Below are 22,781 nucleotides of genomic sequence, written 5' to 3' on the forward strand. Positions count from 1 at the left end.
CTCCTCCTGCACTGCAGCAGTGTTGGCCTGCACAGCAGCGGTATTGGCCTCCACCGCAGCTGTCATCCTGCTTAACAAAGCTGGTGTGGTCTCCAGAGCCACCAAGCAGGTGACTATGGCCTTAGAGTTGCCACTAATTTCCCCCAGGCTCTGTGCCACATGTTTGTCCCGGTCCTCATGCAGGGTGAGGGCATGCTGCATAGAGGTGGAGGTGGATGCCATGCTGTCCGCCAGACGACGCACCTCTCCCACCATGGCCCCTATATGGCGGGTCTGCAGGGCCTGCTCCTCCAGCAGACCGTCACGGAGGCTGGAGGATATATGCCTCGTTTTGGACAGAGCCTTCCTGGGAGGAGAGGCTCGGCCACGGACAGAGGGAGAAGGGGAGGGGTCCACAAGGGAGGGGCTTGCCCTGGAGGGGCTTGCCCTGGAGGGGGATGACGTGCTGGGCGGGGGGGTGGTGGGTTGCACAGGGATGGTGGTATCCTCCTGGAGGGAGCCAGAGTCCTCCTGGATGAGGAAAAAGGAATCCTCCTCCAATACCACTTGCTCCTCCATACTTGGCCCCGGTATGATCTCCTCCTGGACCAGCATAGCCAGAATGTCCATGGGGCCTGACTGTACCCCTGGCTCTGGTCTGGATGGGCTGGGTCGAGCCGCAGCCGAAGACGGCCCAGCTTCTTCTTCCTCATCACCACCTGTGGATGACACCAAAACAACATATTTTGCTGGTGCAACACACTTCTCATATGTTCACTTGTACCCCCTCCCATGATGCACAGCAGATATGAAAGAAAAATAACTTACCAGTCCCCAAGTTCCCAACAGTGGAGTCGTACCCTTCAAGTCCCTCCACCTGCTCCTGCACGAACGTTTGTGCAATAAGCTGCTCCTCCTGATTGAGCCGGATCATACATCGCGGACCACCTCCCGTGCCACCGGTATGCTTCCTGATAAGAGCCAGTTTTTCACGGACCCTGCGCCTCATATCATTTAATTTCTTCTGGATGTCATCCCAGGTACGCACTTCATTACCCAGGGCATTGATGTCCAGGGCAATGGCTTCATATATAGCCCTCCTTTGGGCAATGGTGGTGTTTGCCCGCTGGGCACCATATAGGACTTCCTTATGCTGCTGGAGTGCAGCAATCAGGATGTCCATCTCTGCAGCCACAAAGTTGGCCTTCCTTATTTTGGTCCCTTTGGGAGGTGCCATGTCTTGCAAAAGGGCTGAATTTCCTTGCTCAGGGGGGGGTAGGAAAAAGCAGGATGAAATTCAGCAAAGAACCTGCGCAAGTCTGCTCCTATTTATTTGCTCAGTGCAAGCAGCTGAGCAGGATTTGCCCTGAAATTATGCTAGCAAACCTCTGCTGAGCCGAAAATTCCTCATTTACATAGGGGCACACCCACTTTGACTTGCACGGCCTTGCGCCCTCAGCTTTGCCTTAAACAGGAGCAAATTAAATGAACAAACGATTCCTGAATCAGGTGGCAATTTGGCAAAATTGCTCCAGCGCAGAGAAATTCAGCTGAGCGGCTCAGGTGTAAGTAATGGGCAAATCTACCTGAATCTGGGCCATTGTTTATATCACTAAAAACCTGATTGCATTTAATTGTTCTTTTTGTTGGCATGTTCAGGCAATACCAGTGACAAATGAAAGATTAGATAATGTGAAGGTGACTAACAACCAATATTGGTTGCATTTTCCCTTTTTTCTCTTCACTTTTGCAAAAATGGCCGCCATGACAGAATAAAACAATGACAATATCTGTTCGTAAAAATGAACAAACTAATAAAAAATAAGGCTGCTGTTCTAACTTTTAATTTTCTAGTATATGGATGCTTCTATCCATGCAAAAGAAACCCCGATGACTGAATCATTTATCAAGCAGTGAAAGGAACTGAAAGACAAAGTAAAAAGCAGGATAACTTTTTTCATTATAAAGTGAAGAGGCTTTATTTACATTAAACTGTAAAACTCTTTTCAGCAGGTTTTTCCGGAAGTTCATAATTGATGGCCTATGCTCAGGACAGGTAATCAATATCTGATTGGTAAGGGTCCGATACCTGGCACCCCTACAATCATCTTTTTGAAGAGGTCTCGATGCTCCAGTGAACGCTGCAGCCTCCGTATAACATAATAAGGACATCATCATAAGTTGTATGGCGGCTGGCTTGGTATTGCAGCCCAGGTCATACGCTTTATTACTCTATATTCTGTGTTTTTTAATATAGATGGTTGCTAAGAGATGTTGTTTGTAAACCTTCAGGTTTTTTTTATCACGTGTGTGAAAAACTCATTAAAACACATTGTACTCGCGCGGAAAAAACTGAACACAATTGCAGAAAAAACTGACTGAACTTGCTTGCAAAATAGTGCCAGTTTCACTGAAAGCACCCGGACCTAATCCATCACGCGCGCGTGCAAGGGGCCTAAGTGTTGTATAAAAGTGATTTATATTCTCCATCAAGCCGATTACCATAACAACAACTTTCATTTAAAGGGGCTTACAAGTCCTAAATGAAACACCTCAAAAGCAGGAGATAATTCTCTCTACATTTAAAAGGCTTAGGCCTCATGCACACGACAGTTGTTTTGGTCCACATCCAAGCCGCAATTTTTGCGGCTCGGAAGCGGACCTATTCACTTCAATGGGGCCGCAAAAGATGCGGACAGCACATCTGCTGCTCCGTAAAAAAAATATAACCTGTCCTATTCTTGTCCATTTTGCGGACAACAATAGGCAGTTATATCAATGGCTGTCCATGCCGTTCCGCAAATTGTGGAATGGACGCCATCCGTGTTTTGCGGATCCGCAATTTGCGAACCACAAAACGGTCGTGTGCATGAGGCCATACTGAGATTTTATATTAATGGCCTGTCCTTAGGATAGACACTCAAAGTGTGATCTGTGCAGGATCAACCTCCAGGATAACCTTTGGTCAGCAGGAGACTGGCTCTTCAATGCAGGATCTGATACATTACCATTAGTGTTGAGCGAAGCGAGCGTCGGATGCTAAATCCAAAGTCGCTTCGATCAAGACTTCAGAATAATACTGTATTAGAATGTATAGGCTCCTATGAGCTGAAGTTATTTGCGCGTTACTTTGTTGACTAACTTAGGGAGTTGATTTGTAAAGTGGTAAACCACTTTAAAACTTGAAGCCGAACTCTGCTTCGTTTACGACTAGTACCTCGGACCCGAAGCTGAGTTCGGTTTCAAGTGGTTTTCCACTTAAAAAATCAACTACCAAAGTTATTCAACGAAGTCACACACGACTTCGCGAATAACGTACTTCGGCTCATCAGAGCCCATACATTCTAATATTGTACAGAGACGGATCTCCGTACAGTATTATTCCAAAATTTTGAATGAAGTGACTTTGGATGAAGCATCGCTTAACACTAATTACCATCCATCTGCGTGAGTCTGTCTCTGGTACAGCTCATTCAAGTTAACCGCACTAAACTTCAGAACAAGACAAAACGGCATGGATGTGCATGTACCGTAAGTACTGCAGTGAAAGTCCTGCTTTGAGCACCTTAAGGAGTTGTCTCACTTCATCAACTGGCCTTTATCATGTAGATAAAGTTAATACAAGACACTTACTAATGTATTGTTATTGCCCATATTGCCTCCTTTGCTGGCTGGATTCATTTTTCCATCCCATTATACACTGCTCATATCCAGGGCTTGCACACTATAGGAAAACACGCCGGCCTCTGGTGGCCAGGACTGTGGGGCTGCATATAGGCACAAGTGCACAGCAGCTCTCATTGCATCCAACCTTGTATCTGCACTGCAGCAGTGACCTTAACCTCTGGAAACGAGCCGTGTATAATGTGATGGAAATATGAATCCAGCCAGCAAAGGAGACAATATGGACAATCACAATACATTAGTGCCTTGTATTAACTTTCTCTACATGATAAATGCCATTTGCTGAGGTGAGACAACCCCTTTAATTCTGGCTACTGTTGGGGTCCAGAACATGATCCCCAAAGATCACATGTTCACGGCTTATCCTAAGAACAGGCCATCAGAATCTCATAAAACATATTTAATATAAGATGGGGCGGTAGAAAGGTTTTTCAGTGGGTGTCTTTTAAAACACAATCCCAACTAGGGCTAAGGCACAATTCAGAATCCCAGTAGAGCTGTTCAAATCATATTTACATGCTGAATATTTACACCATGTTGCATCTATAGAACTCTATACATTCATCTGTTTATGTACACAATACTGAATGATATTTACACTGATTCAATGTCAAATAATGATTTTCCAAGTTTTCCAAATAAAGGCAGTCCTGGTTCTGCATGTCAAAGCAACTTTCTTCATGTCTAATTTGGAAGAACATGTATGAAATTGGTTTGACCCTCTATACTGCAATTACAGAGTCCTCTGCTGAGTCATCAGCATAGAGAAGTTCTTCAGTCAATGACTTGCCATCCAGAAGAGTATTGCTTTCACACCATAGCACTCTGTTACGTGGCATACTGTCATGTAGCAGTGGAGCACAGGCTTGTTCCGATTCACCAGCCAATTCTTCAGATGCACCCTCCATGATATACCTTTCTTTATCACAATTACTGTCATGGACCTCCACAGTGACCATAGTTGTGTCCGACCAGGAGGGAGTGATCTGTACATACTTGGACTCCACATCCATGGGTATGTCACTTATCTCTGGATCTTGTGTGAGAAGGTCACTGTCCTCAGGTAAGCTTGTGTTAATATAAATAACATCTTCTTTGTTCACTGTGGGAGGCAGATCTTGAAGAAACTTCTCCAGCTGAAGTTTCAGTTCTGTGAATGTTGGTCGATCAGCTGGATCAGCTCTCCAGCAGAGATACATCAATTCATACCTAGAGGAGAAGTAAGAGGAAGCATGTAGACATCAATGCATATGAACACAACCATGGGTATAGACAGATATCATAGAAAAACTTAGGATTCAACTCCCCATGAGATTTCTGATGAATTTACGATTTGTGGAGGAATTATTTAATAAATAAATAAAAATGCGCTCCACCTCACCCACTTTGCTCAACTTCTATTCAGAAAAAGTGAAGCACGTGATTTATAAATTTCTGCTTGGTCACATGCTGCTTGGGGACACATCATTGCTGAGACCAGACATTGACTGCAGCGGCGCATATGAACCATTCATGCTGAAGTCGACAGACAGGGACCGGAAGTCCACTGAAAACAGCTGAGAGCTATGGAATGGCAGAGAGCAGTCAATCATAGATTTATTCACAGGTACTGCAAGGAGGAGGGGGGGAAAAATCCTGGACAAACCCTTTAAAGGGGTTGTCTAACATTATATCAGACCTAACAAAGTGGCCAACCCACAGTGGTGATCATACTTACCTGGTCCCCACCGCTGGGTTCAGTCTCTATCACTCCCCCGCTTTTCTTCTCCCTGGTGTACTGACATCAACATCCTGATGTGGGGGAGCGGTCATGTGCCCAGCTTCAACAGCTTTAAAACTGTGTTTTTCCTTTTATTCATTTTTACGTGTTTAGATTTTTTATTATATCACCTGAACCAACTATTACAAAATACTGTATATGATTGTAAAATATATATATATATATATATATATATATATACACATACAGTGATTGCTTCTTGTTTTCTTGTAATTTATAAATCTCATTACTCACAATTCATCCAAACAGTCTGCTGGTTGCTTCAGCCTGTGGCCCTCAAGTAAATAGTCATAGATTTCATGGTTCTGGACCCCTGGATATGGCGTCATCCCTCTGGTTGCAATTTCCCACATTGTGATCCCAAACGCCCACTGTAAATAACAAACAGAAGGATAAGGGCAATGTTTCCATAAAAAAATCAATAAATCCTTTCACACCGAAAGGTTAAATACCAGTATCCCACTCATGTTTAGTGGAAAGATGATAATGGGAACAACAAGTTATAAGAAGGGTTTGTAACAGCAGATTATGTAAGAGGACAATGAGGTCCATGCATAGACCCAAACAAGAAGTTCTGTCTCCTCTTAATAACATTGTGAAGTCTGACATTATTGGTCTATACAAAGATTGCATCAACATTAGCGCATCCAGTACGCTGAATACGCATAGAATTTAATTTAATTTTGGCAAAGTGAAATACCAGATTTTGTAATTAGGAAAAATTGAGTGTGGATATTATGATACTTTCATTTACACATAGGTGAAAGAAAAAAAAAAATCATCTGCTAGTGATAGGCCATAACATTGCATACATCATCCAGTACTTCCAATTGTAAAAAACAAATGTATACATGCATCGTATACATTTTTGCTAGACCTTAGTATTCAACATTTCAATACACTAGGACAAAAAAAAGGACATGACACATACTACCCATATGTAGGCCCATACGCTATGAGCATCTCCAGTGTAAATGTCTGGAGTTTTCCCAGATCTATACATTATGTGGAGTAAACACAGTCTAACTATGTTGGTTATTATTGGATACATTCTGTAAGTCAGGGTATACATTTTTTATGAGGTTGTTTCTGGTTATGTAGTTCCTTTATATCAGCCTTTTCTGACCAGGTTCCAAGAGACCCTGAGAAGGGTCCTGCAAGCTTTCCATGGTTCTGGACCAGTTAGAAGCCTGGCATCAAGACATTGTACACAACGTCCTGAAAGCTGGCTATATGCCAACACTGGCTACACACCCATTCTTTAAAGCTGTCCTGTGCCCTCCTGCACCATTCACATATTTGTAGCCTCAGCTCCCTTAGCTCTATCTTCTATGTTCCTGGACTCACATGAATGATACACCTGGCTGGTGGCTGCTGCTTCTTGCTTGTCTAATGTGTTTGTATCTGTGGGCTTCTCAGACGTCCTGTGCCCAAACTCCTCAGAATACCAATGCCAGGGGTTGACTGGGTTCCCATGAAGAGGCAACAATAGCAGCCCTAGGGCCACACTCAACAAGTGCAGCAGTGCCCCAAGGGATGGTAGCCTCAGAGCTAACGGGAGGTCCTTTGACAACTGTGAATATATGAGCAGTGATGTGACAGGATCTCTCTGAGGCATCCGTTTAACGGAGGCCAGTGACGGATGCCATACAGAGGCATGCATCACCAATAGGCTATTACGGCCTCCGTTAAATGGATCCTTTTTTTACAGGACACTACAGCATGGAATAGTGCAGTCTGCTACGCTATTCCATGCTGTGTTTGGCGGTATACTGACATATACCAGCCAGACAGCAGGCAAAAGGATACTCTTTTGTCCTCAGTCTGACTAATGAAACCCTATGGACACGTTTAGCACGTGCGCCTGGAGGTTCCCTAATGTACATGCTAAACGTAGATGAAAAACGTGATGTGAACCCACCCTTAGGCCCCTTTCACACAGGCGTGTTTTCCGCATTGCACCTGCACTGAATCCGGACCCATTCATTTCAATGGGGCTGTGCACATGAGTGGTGATTTTCACGCATCACTTGTGCATTGCGTGAAAATCGCAGCATGCTCTATATTGTGCGTTTTTTACGCAACGCAGGCCCTATATAAGTGGATGGGGCTGCGTGAAAATCGAAAGCATCCGCAAGCAAGTGCGGATGCGGTGCAATTTTCACGCATGGTTGCTAGGTGACGATCTGGATGGGGACCCGAACTTTATTATTTTCCTTTATACCATGGTTATAAGGGAAAATAATAGCATTCTTAATACAGAATGCTAAGTAAATTAGGGATGGAGGGGTTTAAAAAAAGTATATATTAAACTCACCTTATCCACTTGTTCGCGCAGCCCGGCTTGTCTTCTTTCTTCTTCTTTGAGGACCTGGGAGAAAAGGACCTTTGGTGACGTCACTGCGCTGATCACATGGTCCATCACTATGTGATGAGCGCAGTGACGTCACCAAAGGTCCTTTTCTCCCAGGTCCTCAAAGAAGACAAGCCGGGCTGCGTGAACAAGTGAATAAGGTGAGTTAATTATTTTTTTTTAACCCCTCCATCCCTAATTTACTTAGCATTCTGTATTAAGAATGCTATTATTTTCCCTTATAACCATATTATAAGGGAAAATATTAAAATCTACAGAATACCTAACCCAAACCCAAACTTTAGTGATGAAGTCTGGGTTTGGGTCTGGGTACCACATTCAGTTTTTTCTCACGCAAGTGAAAAATGCATTGCACTCACGCGGGAAAAACTGAATAACGCACACAAACACATACAAAACTCACCCTACCCGCAGGCAAAATCGCACGATTTTCCCACAATGCACCCGCATCCTATCCGGCCCTCACACGCGACGCCCGTGTGAAAGAGGCCTTAGGGTCCATTCAGACGTCCGTATTGTTTTGCGGTCTACAAAACACGGGCATCACACACCGCCAGCACTATATAGAGAATACCTATTCTTGTCCGCAACTGCGGACAAGAATAGGACATGCTCTATTTTTTTGCAGAGCCGCAGAACAGAAGTGAGGATGCGGACAGCACTCTGTGTGCTCTCCGCATCTTTTCCATCCCCGTTGAAAATGAATGGGGCCGCACCCTTTCCGCATAATTGCGGAACGGATCCGTGCCAAAAGTGCGGATGTCTGAATGAAGCCTTAATCGTGGATTGATGTCGGTGGCCTGATGTCGAATTAATTAATTGGAGGGGTCTATCATGTGTCACTCTGTTCTCTAGAAGTATTGAGAGAATATTTACCTAGTCATCCACACTTACATTGTTTTCTACTATTTATGTATTTAAAGGGGTTCCATACTAAGTATTGATGAGTAACTTGTGATAAGTGCCAGGTCTGTGTCATAAAATTACCTGTCCGAGCTCCAGCGGCACGATCCTCGGCGCGGCCGCATCAGGAGACACGTGCTGCTGAGCCATTTTCCTTAGCAACAGGATGCAATGTTCTGTTTCTCCCTGCAGCAGGCGTGTGCTGGAGGACATTGGTAGTGGGTTGATTGTTCAGCTGCTCTATTCCTGTATGTTAGTGTTCTGACTAATGGAGCGCCTATCAGGTGCTGATCCAAGGATTCGGTGCTCTATTTAAACCCCTTCCTGGCCATACACCAGTGCCAGTGATAGTCTTGTTTGAGCTCACTAGCTAGGTTCCTGGTTCTTCTTCCTGTGGTGATTTGGATTGCTCACGTTTTTTTACCTCATCTCATCCTTTGACCACACTATCTCTCATGATTTGTACTGTGCATCCTGTCTGGTTCTGATCTTGGCTCATCTTTTGACCACTCTGTCTCTTGTTTCTGTACTGCGTTGTCCTCCTGGTTCTGACCCATTTACGTATGATCCTGTCTTTGTGTCATTTGTGTCTAGGTGTTTTCCTGTCTCTGCACCTTAGTAGCATAGAGACTGTCCACCAGTTGCGGTCTTGCTACCTGGGGCTTGAACTGCAAGTAGTAAAATAAAATAATAGCTGATCTTGGGGAGACCAGCTACAAAAAATACTGTGAAGCCTCATTTAAGAGTCTCAACACAGCAATCCAAAGTGCAAAGCTCCGTAGAAAACAGTAATATGTAAAATAACTGTGGAGCCCTAGTTTTGGGTCTTCAAGACAAAATCCGACTCAACACTGATGAGGGGGCAACACCCCAAAACAGCTGTCTGTGGATGGATAAATGGCTTAGGGTTTTTTCCACTGTCACATCATTAAGGCTTGTAACAGAGCTGGATCTTGACATAGGTGCCACTTAATATGGTGGATATGGTGATCTCTAAAACAGGGAAACCCCTTTGCTTGGTTTTCCTTCCCTGGAGGGATATCTGGCTTTTACTGTGTTGAAGACCCATAACTGGGCTCCATGATTATTTTTGCATATTACAGCAAGTACAGTAGTTAGGGAAAGCGGGCTGGGTTCTAGGTTAGGGCTCACTGTCCGTGTCTGTCTCTACCTACAGGCGATGGGGCTGCCAATGATCACAAGAGAGTGCTTCTTAAAGGAATTGTGTCATCAGAAAATAACCTATCGTTGAAATCATGCTTTTATGTTTAACATATTTTTTAAGAATTTTTTATGATGTTATTTTTCCATGTCAATATATATATATATATATATATATATATATATATAAAACATAATAGCCTGCTGTTTTCACACTGGCCAGTAAGCCTAATAATAGACTTTTTGGTCTGTACAGATCATTTTACTGCAGTTACAGTACCTGCTTTGCTGTCATTCTAATCCTGCCGGTAATTATATCACTGTCACAACCAGACATCTGAGAAGCTCTGACAGATGCCTTTCAGAACCACCTCCTGGAGCTTTCTTTGTTTTGGTTTTTAGTTCCTCATCTCGTTTGCCTCTCTCAGCTGTCTTGTAGTTGGACTGATTGCATCCCTTTAAATTCCTCCCCATAATGCATTAGTGTGCAGTTTATACAACTTCCTGGAGTGTGTGTGAATGCTGATCCTATTTCCCAGTCTTCTACAAGATAAGTGTTGTACATTCATTTGTGATTTTATGTTTGCTGGATCCCAGGTGACCCTGACTCCCTCCGTGTCTAGTGTAGGGAGCCGGTGGTCGTGTCCCCTCACTATTGTAGGGTGTTCAGGTGTTATATAGTCGAGGTACAAGGATATGCGATCATCCACCATTGGGGTGTTCGCATAGGCTGAGCAGTCAGGGAGAGTGCCAGGTCTTATGCAGGGGTCTCCCTTTTGTTCCTTAGTTTTGGATCCAGTAAGTCTTATATTCATTTTGCATTGTCTTGTTTCCTGTACATCTTCCGTGACAATCACCTCTGTGTGTAGGTAAGACAGGATCCACCATTCACAAAAGTTGATTGTCAAAGCTTATCTATTTTTTTCTTGTACCCCTAGAATGCGTACTAGAAATGTGACTAGCATGCATAGAAAACTCTCCCATAGAAGTCAATGGTTCCAGTAAAGCCATTTTTTTTTATGAGAACAGCTCAGGCAAGATGGCCGCCCTCATAATCGTGTTCAGGAAATAGAACTAGTGAGTGCCGTCCCATCTTTTTGAATATATTTGACCCCATGGCAGAAAGAAGTCATAAAGGATGTGCACCAACCAACACTTTGGTGGACACTTTGAACGCCATAAAAAACAATTGCAGAATTGCAGTCTTTTCCATTACACCATCAAAAAGTAATAGCATTTTTAACACATTATACAGTAGGTTTTTCAAAATTGTGCCATAAAAAAGTTGACCTGCAGAAAACAAGCCCTCATAGAGCTACAGTACAGCGACAGAAAAAAAAAGTTATTGCTCTCATAAAAGGATGGAAAAAAAGAAACTATGTCCTCAAGGCCCAAAATAGCTGCGCCCTTCAGGGATTAAGCAAAAATAAGTTATTTTGCATGTGCTACATAATGATGTGTGCAGTCTAGGGTACACATGAAGAATAAAGGCTTCTCTTGTACGGCGCTGAAATGTGTCAGTCCCTGCCCTGTGTTCTGCTGCGGATTAACATTCTGATATCTCTGTTTATTTCAAATAAAGGATGTAATCTACATAGAAATCTGCCTCAAAATCCACAAAGATATCTGCATTTGAATCCACCAAAATTCACACCCAAATCCGCACCTGCGTATTTTCTGGCAGATTTTTACGCCACATGTGAAGGCACCGTTGGTTATACTATTCTATATCTTACCACATCACTTTTCACAGTGTAGATACGATCAGCGAGGCTCTCCACAGCAATCCATTTTACAGGCATCTTTGCGATACGTCCTTGACGGTAATAATCACCACTGTATATTTTTTTTGAGAGGCCAAAATCAGCAACACACACAGTCAAGTCATCCCTCAACCTAGGAAAATTTTAAAAAACAACAAAAAAAGTTTAGAGTCTAGAAACAGCGTCATTTTAGTGTTTAACGCTAAATCATTAAACATGTTTTCCAATATCATGTACCAGTCTATTATGGAACTTTCTAATACACATTGGAGTAGATTTATCAAAACTAGTGTAAAGGAAACTGGATGAGTTTCCCATAGAAACCAATCAGATCCCGCCTTTTATTTTTCAGAGCGCCTTAGGAAGATGAAAGTTGGAATCTGATTGGTTGCTATGGGCAACTAAGCCAGTTTTCCTTTACACTAGTTTTGATAGATCTACAGCATTGTTCTTTAAAGAGAACCTGTCGTGTTGAACTTGGTGTTTAAGCTACAGGCAGTATAGTATAGAGCAGGAGGAGCTAAACAGATTGATATATAGTTTTATGGGAAAAGATTCAGTGTAACTTGTGTGATAAGGTGTACAGTACGAGAAGGTGTGTATATCCCACTCAGATACCTCAGCTGGGTGGGATGGCTAAAATCCCGAGTTCAGTAGTCTCAGTAGCATGTAGGTTGCTGATACAATGTTGTTTATGATATTTTGTGGGCTGGATTTTAGTTGGATTAGTGGATAGGACTGGTAGTGGGATCTGCCAATCCACACCATTCCAGGACGGGTGTTCCCTTGGTCCAGAGAGGATCGCAGGTGAGGTCTGCGATAATCAGGCTGGGATAAAGCACTTCCCAGGGTGTCAGTCTGGGAGAGTGTGTTATCCGCAACCAGAGACCTGCAGAGGTTTGGAGTGGTCTCAGCCGGGTAGGCTAAGGAACCATGAGGCTAAATGACAGCCTGTAATTTGGGGGACGCAGTGACGCCTGCGGTACAAGGGTCACAAGGCCAGAGTCGGGAGGACTGCTGGGCCACAATCCCCCAAAGGGACTCGTATTTGTACAGCCTGGGGGCTGGAGAACTGTTTGGCTGGGAAAGCCGGGCCTGATGCCTGGTATGAATTGAAACCTGTGGTTTAGTCAGGGCATTAGTTAATGTGTTTAGGTAGAGCCCAGACGGGCAGGCTTTTATTTTGTATTGTTTTTGTTGGTGCTTGTGTCGCAATAAAGCACAGTTTTGATATGAAAAATACATGGTCTGAGAAGAAGTCTGTAAGCGTTACCCCGGAAAGAAAGCTAACCCTCACACTTGTTATTTATTTTTTTAATTCCTGTTCATTCTGAGCTTTGAAGTCAAGGAGTCGGCCCTATCAGTAATTGACAGCCTTCCCCATATGACTGTGTATACAGAGATAGCTGTCAGTCACTGATAGGACCGCCTCCTTGACGTCAAAGCTCAGAATTAGAAAAATTAAAATGATTGAAATACAAGTTTTACTGAATCTTTTCCCACAAATCTATATATCAGTCTGCTCAGCTCCTCCTGCACGATAACATGCTGCCTACAGAATTTAAAGCATTTTCATGGAGATAGGTTCCCTTCAATTCTTAACCACACTGACCATTCTTCCCAAAACCTTGATTGTTGTCAATGAAAACATTCTTTTTTCTATCCAGCGTCTGTAACAAACCTAGTCCTATTTACAGCCGAGAAGCAGATACAATTGCATGTAGTGTGTGAAGGCTCTGTTCACATCTGCAATAGAGACTCCATTCGCCCTGAATTATTGTGCTTTGTGAGAAACATACTATTTTCGCATCAAAATTATAGACACCTCAGCAAAACTAACAGACTCCATTATAAAGTAAGTCAATGGGGTCCAATGGTTGCAATTTTTCCCCATATGACTATATGTTATGCATTCCCTTTCAAACAAAAGCCACAATGCAGAATTGCAGATGTGAACACAGCCAAAGCATCAGGCTACCAAACATTATATATTGATTGATTCAATGCATCAGACGATCAGGTCATGAAAAAATGTGTGAGTTTTTAGTCGCCCACTGACAGAAGACAGTCCATTTCATTTATATGAGATCCTTGATCCCCCCTGTATCCTAGTAATCCTAAAAGACAGAATCCACTGAAGGATTGGACTTACATGCAGTTCCTTGCAGCCAGGTCTCGGTGCAAGAAGTTTTTATTGCTAAGGTACTCCATTCCAGTAGCAATGTCAACCATAAACTTAACAAGAGTCTGCAGAAGTACATTCTGAAAATGCAAAAAAATACAAATAAAAAATGGAATCCATAAATATATATAAATCCATGAAGAAAAGGTTTATAAATCACATGACTAAAGTTATCCCTTATCCACAGCACTTGGATCCCCAGTAATCAGGTGGTAACCCCCTATCCTGTGGATAGAAGACACCTTCAGAACTTGGCACTGTCCTTTATAGAGGACTTGTTCCTTCTCCTGACATGTCTAGGTAAAGAAACACTTGTATTCTTTATGAAATAATTCAGGAGAAACCTTTCGTATGACTCTGTGTTGTGAAATTCCAGTCATTCCTCTGAGAAATGTAAGAATAAATTGACAACATGAGTTACCAGTTGGAGATGTGTCCCCACGGTCCAATGACACTTACGGTGCCATACTATTTGGGGACACATCGCTTTGGCACGGGAAATGGTAAAACCCAATTGTCAATTTATTCATAAATTGGAATAATAGAAGAGCGGCACAACACAAAGCTCTAAGAGATGCCCCAGAGTTGATGGATAATGGAGAACACAAGCACTCAGTGAAACAGTTGGGTCAGGAAACATGACAGTTTCCAATTTTCAAAAATTCGAGCACACATTTATGCTTTCTACATGAATTTGTCTACTTTATTTTATTGAAGCTCCAGTGACATCACCCAGTAGAGAGCAATGCTTGATAAAGAGCCTTTTCCCCAAAACGGTGCCCTCTGCTGCATGATGTCACTGGAGTTAATGGGTCTATGACAGTGAGACCCTTAGGGATTTTCACCCACACAATATCAGCAAATTTCAGAATAGTGCAGACAAAGTTTTAATAGGTTCTTTTCAAGCAGCCCATACATGACCTTTATGAAGCTGGGTGTGAACGGTGTAAGCACCTTCAACAACTGGAAGCAGATCATATAAGGAGATAGTTCAGCAATGAAAGGCAGATGACAAGCAGTAGTCTAGCTGACCATTCGTATGTTGTGGCATCAAGTGAATGGGTCCGCATCCGTAATGTGGGAAGCACCAGGCCAGTACCCGCATATTGCAGCCCGCAATACGGCCACGGTCGGGCAACGGCCATGTGCATGAGGCCTAAAACCATGTGATCAGAATCAGCCAATGTAGCTGATAATAGGAAACCCTGTAAACAGTTTTAAAACTTATACTGGCTATCGACAATCTCCTTAAATGTGACCAATTATATAGAAAAAGTTGATACCTAAGACATTATTGGGTAGATTTATCAAAACTGGCTTAGATGTCCATAGCAGCCAATCACATTCCATCTTTAATTTTTCTGAGCTCCTTTGGAAAATGAAAGGTGGAATCTCCGCCAGTTTTCCTTTACACCAGTTTGATACATCCCCCCTATTACTATTGTTTAGTGTCAACCTACAAGACAGTTCCCCATAGTCAATATTCCTGGTGACAGGTGGGCATCTTAAGAGGTGGAAAATACATTACAGTGTCATTTTATTTTCTGATGAACACACCGGTACACATTTATAGAGCCATATTCCATTTCATTAACTTACTTGAGGTCCAGATCCAATTCTAGAGGAGAGAAGAAAGCTGTGCAGATCCCCATACTTCATGAATGGTAATATGACCATAGGCTTTGGGGTTCTTCTAGGGCCCACTTCCAGACAGACACCTGAAATAGGAGAAGATATGCCGCATGGTGAGGCCTACAAGTGAAAATCCTTTTAGGTCCAAATATGCAACTCAAATTCATTACAATGTATAAAAAACTAACTACATATATATTCACAGAATTGTGACCAACAAGACAGCTCGGAGGAACTACCTTGTGCCATGTACAAACAAAACTGAGTGAACCATGCCCTAATATTGCTACTCATACTATAGCATGTATGTGTAGCAGATGCTATGCTGTACCCTAGAACCAGGTAAATTGTATTGTCCTGTAATGCTATTTAATGTGTTTATATCTTGTAATGTACCCAGAAAACCTTTGGCATGGGTGAGACAGGATTAAAGAGGACCTTTCACCGATTATTACACTGTGAACTAAGTATACAGACATGTAGAGCGGCGCCTGGGGATCTCACTGCACTTATTATCCCCGGGCGCCGCTCCGTTCTCCTGCTATGCCCTCCGGTAACTCCGCTCACTAAGTTATAGTAGGCGGAGTCTGCCCTTGTTCTTCTGTAGCGCTGGCCAATCGCATTGCAGAGCTCACAGCCTGGGAGAAAATAACCTCCCAGGCTGTGAGCTCTGCGCTGCGATTGGCCAGCGCTAGAGCAGAACAAGGGCAGACTCCGCCTACCATAACTTAGTGACTGAAATCTCCGCCTACTATAACTTAGTTAGTGGAGATACCTGAGGGCATAGCAGGAGAACGGAGCGGCTCCCGGGGATAATAGTAAGTGCAGTGAGATCCCCGGGCGCCGCTCTACATGTCTGTATACTTAGTTCACATTGTAATAATCTGTGAAAGGTGCTCTTTAACTACTCAGATCCGCCCATAGCTCTGTCTAGTAAAGTCTAGAGTTGGAGAAGGAAGCTATTCCATGTGCTCCACTCCTCACAAGACTGCATCAAATAATCACTTTCTCTAAAGGGTTATCTTCATTAAGAAAGACTTTACCACTTCTACAGTGCTCAAGAAACACAGATATATAAAGCCAAGAGCCAAGAAGGTCTAGAATCTGCAGGGCTGAGCATTGGAGTAAGACTCTGAGGTATTTACTGATGAAAGCTATAGACTTTACTGCTGTAAGAGGGACATAGTTGAGACACCCTTCACACCAGGACACGACCTGGACCTTAAACCCTGTATCCCTCAGTTTAAAATTACGGCCAGCATTGCATGAGTACTGGCCATTGCACCCGCTACCTCCTTCCCACTAAACCTACAACATCAAGGGCACCCCAACTACTGTACCATCAGGCAAGACCCCCAACATCAGGGTGTGCCCTGAGGGAAGAAAGGGTGCACCATTCTTTTACTGCCCTGGCTCTAGGGAGCATTGGTGTGAGGACTGTTACAGCCAGTGCCACTGCCACTCCTATCCTCCGCTCCACTCCTCCTGGGCTGGTTGCAGCATGGTAACTAAACCCTATCACAAAAGAATGCATGTGTAAACCTTACCAAGCAATTTAATCACATTTGGATGGTTGAAGTCTTTCATACAGGCTGCCTCACTTAGAAATTCTTCTATTTCCCTTTGTGAAAAGCTGTCCACTGTAGATAGGAAACAAAAAAACTTAATAAATCAATACAAGGTTACAACTAACAAATAAGTATAAACCGATATGCCTTTAAAAACATATGCTTCTTTTCATAAGCATGTCCTCTGAAACGTTGCATGGTGAAGTGCAGTAGGCTGCTCCTGCAACGTGTGAACTGTGGCTCATGATATGGACGCTGACTGAGTGCACGGAATGAAATGCATGTTAACGTGGCTGTCCTGGAGAAGAAATGAACTGACAGAACGGAATGGACTCAGGTTTAACTTTTTCTATATGGTTATGTGGTTTGCCTTAATGTTACCTCTAAATTATGAAATAAAGGAGGAATTAAGTATATGTGAAAAGTGGTCCTTGGAATACACGCATTGCAGTTTGGTTTAAAATCCATACCATCAGGGGCGGACTAGGAACTTAAAGTGGCCCTAAAAGTGGCCCCATGTTGTAGGCAAGTCCAAATTGATAGACGGCGGAGCAACGCAAGTCACAAAAAGGCAGGGACAACAGAACTAGTTGGGGCCAGCAATACCATAGTGCAGCACAAAATACCGTCCCAGCAAAACCAGATACCACAGAGCAGCATAAAATACTGGCCTATGACCATACTGAGGCCGGTGATACAGGTAAATTTAGGAGCGCATGCGGCCACTGGCCAGGGGCATAAGTACCTGATGCTCCTAGAATTAATGCTGAGAGTATCAGATTGTTATGTACCTGGATAGTGGCCATAAGTAGGCATCAGGTGACCTCGAGGCATCAGCCCACCAGAAAATTTCCCTGTGGCGTCTATGGCCAGTCCGCCCCTGAATACCATGTGTCAATTTCTGAACTGATTGTTTTTCCACAGCCCCTGGATGAGATCTGCTAAAACTTTGCTTCTACAGAAAAATGCTGTGAATTCTCTGCGACACTAGATGGAAAATTTGCAGTGTAACCACTATTTGTGAACATACTCTTTTAGTGGAAACAATTATATTTATTTTTTTCTAGATTTTTTTTACATTTTAGATTATTTTATGGTTAAACAAAACTATGGTATTTGGATTCCAATGATTGATGTTCACATTGGAAAGCACAGCGGGGCAGATGGAGTAAAAAAGATTCAAATTATGGTGCGTGCCATATTTGAGCTTCTTGACACTTTTCCAAAGTTAGTGAAAAAAATGGGAATGGTTTAGTGAGAGGGGCGAGGCCAGCCCCAACCCTCCAACTGCGCTATCATTTATGCCAAACACTGGTGTAAACTATACTTCTACTCTTCACCAGCTCATAGCTGGTATACATTTGAATTTCTGTCACATAGACTGTGCCTCTTAATAAATTTGTCACATTTTACTCCAGCTTTTTGCCCCAGTTTGTACAAAACAAGACACTTGCATTCTTAGCGGCAAAACTAAGTTGTTCCCTTACACTTCATGGTTTTCACTGCGACTTTTTGAGCTGTGCCATCAGGATATTGCAGTTCTCCCTCCATCACGGATCCAAATTCACCTAAGTATCCAAAGAAAAAAAAAATATTAAAAGGGAATATGTTGCCAGCTCTGAGGGCAGCCTAAACTGATATCCTAAGGCCCTATTCCCGACCGTATTTTTGGTCCACATCCAATCCGCATTTTTGTGGATAGGATGTGGACCCGTTCGTTTCAATGGGTCTGCAAAAAAATAAAGCTGGAATCTGATTGGTTGCTATGGGCAACTAAGCCAGTTCTACTTTTCACCAGTTTGATAAATGACCCCATCAGTGTTTTGTGAATGGTATCTGTTACCAGGTAAAATGGTATCTGTTACCACGTAAAAGGGAATCAATCAATCAACAAGTTAAAAGAGGAGAGAATATTTAAAAGAAGAAAAACTGCTACAAGAGGACATAGTTTTAAATTAGAGGGGCAAAGGTTTAAAAGTAATATCAGGAAGTATAACTTTACTGAGAGAGTAGTGGATGCATGGAATATCCTTCCTGCAGAAGTGGTAGCGGCAAATACAGTGAAGGAGTTCAAGCATGCATGGGATAGGCATAAGGCCATCCTTCATATAAGATAGGGCCAGGGGCTTTTCATAGTATTCAGTATATTGGGCAGACTAGATGGGCCATATGGTTCTTATCTGCCGACACATTCTATGTTTCTATGTTTATGCTATCATTTAAAGAGAATCTGTCACCATTCCAGACATGTTTATTTTTAGTAAATACGGACTGTATCCCCCATGAAATATCAATTCTGAAGCATCTTTTTTTATAGCTTTGCATCATGCTGTTCTTCTGTTATTCCTACTAGAAACTTACCAGTAAACTGCCAACTGGGTGCGTCCCTGCACAGTCTGACACTAACAGCTCTGACTGAACAGTGTCGGTGTTCAGCGGCACAACCCCACCCACTAACACTGAGTTGTCAATTTATATATAAATTAGTAGAAGAAATAACAGAGAAACAGAACAACACAGAGTTGTAGATGCTGTACAATTGCTATATTATGGGGAATACAGGGGCAGACTGGGAACTAAAGGTGGCCCTGGAAAAAAAATGTAAGGGTGGCCCCATGTTGCAGGTGGGTCTAAATTGACAGAATACAGTGCAACATAAGTAGGCAGGGCCAGCAATACCGTAGTGCAAAGAAATATACCGCTCCAGATGAACCACAGTGCAGCACAAAAACTGCTGAACCACAATATTCAACTATATGGCTGTCCTGAGGACGTTGATACAGTTAAATTCAGGAGGGCAGCTGGATAAGGGTCCATTCACACGTCCGTAGTGTGATCTGCAATACACCCGGCTGGCACCCCCATAGAACTGCCTATTGTCCGCTATTGAGGACAAGAATAGGACATGTTCTTTTTTTTTCTGGAGCCGCGGACCAGAAGTTCGGGGCCGCGCTCCGGGAATGAGGATGTGGACAGCACGCTGTGTGCTGTCCGCATCTATTCCTGCCCCATAGAGAATGAATGGGTCCGCACCCGTTACGGATAATTGCGAAACGGGTGCAGACACATTCTACGGACGTCTGAATGGAGCCTAAGAGAGAATCCGATCATTGTGAACTCGGCTGGCGGCCATGAGGAGGGCTTTGGTGTCCCTCCTAGGCATGGGCCCACCGGGAACTTGAGCTGGACAGAGAATTTAGAAAAAGAACAAACAGCAGGTGGTGCTATACAGATACAATTTACTACATTTTTTATTACATGCATTTTCAAAAGTATTTAGATCCAGGTGTTGGTTTGAAAAATGGTAGAATATTTTTCATAGAACAACCCCTTTAAACTATGGGAAATCTGCTATGATTTCAGCTTTTCTAATCTTTGGATATAAGAAAATGCAACATTTCCTGAAACCTTTAAATGACATGTTACAATGCCTACCCTCGCCAAGCACTTTCCCAAGGGACAGCAGGTTCCTCTCAACCATTACATCTTCCAGCTTCTGTTGCAGATCTTCACTGATCCCCAATGTACTCACTAAAAGCAGAAAACAGACTGCATGTTAAGACAAACTATCTCGGTTTTCTTGCACGAGTCAATTTAACAGCGATGCAGAAGCGAGTCAGATGTTACTTTCTGCCACCAGGTGGCAGTCTTCTCACAACTATGTCTAACCTTCTTCAGGTTTTCCAAATGTCACACACTCAAGTACTGCACAAAAAGGCACATTCCAGTGCAGTCAGGATTAGCCAACTTACATGTCACTTCAATTCCTTTCCTGTTGTAGGACTTCTTCGCCTTGTAAACAACGATGTCTGAATCATCCGAACTGACAAATGCATGCCTGAGGAGATGGAATAAAACATTGACAGTCATGCTGAAATCCGCTAATTTCTGGCTAGTGTACATGAGTTGTCATAAACTACTTTCCTTGCCACTGCTGCTCCACAGTGCTTAATACTATAATACATTGTTCTCTTTCACATGCAGTATGCTATGCGGTATTATTAGGCATGCAGTAATACAGATCAGTTACTATAATTTCTCCCTGTACTGCTATTGCAGTAGGTATGGAAGGTAGTCTTCACGTAAAATATAATAAAGAATGCATTTTAATACACCACTGGCCCATGAGTTATTATTATTACGGGTTTATGTGTGTTCGTCCAGTAATAAGGCAATGTGCACATTGTATCTAAGCCCAACACAGGGCCCCATTCACCCAACAGAGGCCAGACAAGTGTCCCATTGGTCTCCATTAGGCTGGGGGATACAGCAGAACCTCCTAGTAACTGTAAAGGAAATCACAACATGCTGCACTTCCTATACCAAGTAGGTCAGTGCCAGGCTTTTTTGGTTCCTTTAATTCCGCCACAGCACAGTTCTCTTCTGCTTTCTGCCCATCATTTCCAAGTGTACCCATATTGATGATAAAGTAGCATATTTCATTGGTCATACTGCTAAAATCTCCAGTATCACTTATATAGGGTTTTTCAATTCAGCAGGTTTGATTGGCTGTACTAAAGTGATGCAGGTGATACTGGAGTCAACGTCAGTTATGGGCATCACTGGCACCCTATGGAGAGGTCTTATTTTTTTCTAAAAAACAGAAATTTGGATTTCTTTACCTATATACCACAAAATAGTGTAGTGTGCCATACAATAGTGCCACAAGGATGGTGAAGGTTGGAAGTAATGGCTTGCCACACTTAATGATTTCCTACATTCAAGAGAACGAACAAGCCTAAAGCAGATATACCATATGCAAGCAAGTAGGAATGCTCTATAATTTGAGGCCATTTTTGTTCCATACACCAGCAGTTCTGGATGCACAGTTAGTCATAATACTGAAATTAGTCTGTTTTGCTATGTTCCAACAACCATCATAAAAAAATAAAAAATCAATCAGAGAATGTCCTTGTTTAGGGGATTCATACATATAAATGGAACCAGTCTTAAGCTGGAGGGCATTTTGGTTCCTCCACCATCCTCATACCCATACTTGCCAACTTTTCAATGTCTCCTTGTGGGTGGCCAGAGAATGCAGCCTGTAAAGCACACTGCTGATTTTCGGGGGGGGGGGGGGGGGGGAGCTTTCACACGTCTCTTGTCTTTGGTTAGAACTCCTTCATCATAGACACCACCCCACTTCATGATGCACCCCATCCCTTCAATGCGCCAGGGTAGTATCTGATGATGCAGAATCCTAGTGCCACCTACAGTTTCCAGTTCATAGTGGGCTGCTTTCTGGGAAATGTGCCTGGGACATTTGCCAGATCATCCGGGAGCCTTCCGGACATTCCAAAAGAGTTGGCAAGTATGATTACAACCATGTGGAAAATGCTGACAGTAGGATTCTGGATCAACTACTCTAATCTGGCTCGCTGCACTGCAACTTACAGAATATGTACATACGTACGATAGATAGATACAGTGCCTTAAAAAAGCATTCACGCCCCTTGAACGTTTCCAAATTTTTTCACTTTATACCCACAATATTGAATGTATATTATTAGAATTTTATGTGATAGAACAACCCAAAGTAGCAAGTAAATTATACATGTTTTTCAAAAATGTTCATAAAATTAAATCTGGAAAGTGTAGCATGCATTTGTATTCAGCTCCTGTTCTCTGATAGCCCTGATAAAATCCAGTATGATCTACTGCCTTCAGAACTTCACCTGTGTGTACTTTATTCTCAGTATAACTACAGCTGTCCTGTGATGTCTCAGAGAATATTAGTGATCAAACAGCATCATGA

The 22,781-nt window shown here is 42.9% G+C and overlaps 1 protein-coding gene across 2 annotated transcripts in view; it reads right to left on the reverse strand.

Annotated features, from left to right (window-relative positions):
* Positions 1–2,771: 2,771 nt before the first annotated feature.
* Positions 2,772–22,781, reverse strand: part of MERTK (MER proto-oncogene, tyrosine kinase) — a 110,239-nt gene continuing 90,229 nt past the window's right edge. For both annotated transcript variants that reach the window (XM_044290337.1, XM_044290335.1), the window contains exons 11-19: positions 20,779–20,864; positions 20,462–20,557; positions 18,514–18,594; positions 17,006–17,098; positions 15,426–15,544; positions 13,797–13,906; positions 11,618–11,777; positions 5,678–5,814; positions 2,772–4,872 (exon numbers count right to left, since the gene is read on the reverse strand). In XM_044290337.1, the coding sequence (XP_044146272.1) occupies positions 4,386–4,872; positions 5,678–5,814; positions 11,618–11,777; positions 13,797–13,906; positions 15,426–15,544; positions 17,006–17,098; positions 18,514–18,594; positions 20,462–20,557; positions 20,779–20,864 (1,369 nt within the window). In that variant the 3' untranslated portion in view covers positions 2,772–4,385. The remainder of the gene's footprint in view (positions 4,873–5,677; positions 5,815–11,617; positions 11,778–13,796; positions 13,907–15,425; positions 15,545–17,005; positions 17,099–18,513; positions 18,595–20,461; positions 20,558–20,778; positions 20,865–22,781) is intronic.

This window comes from Bufo gargarizans, chromosome 4, assembly GCF_014858855.1.
Source record: "Bufo gargarizans isolate SCDJY-AF-19 chromosome 4, ASM1485885v1, whole genome shotgun sequence".
NCBI lineage: Eukaryota > Metazoa > Chordata > Amphibia > Anura > Bufonidae > Bufo > Bufo gargarizans.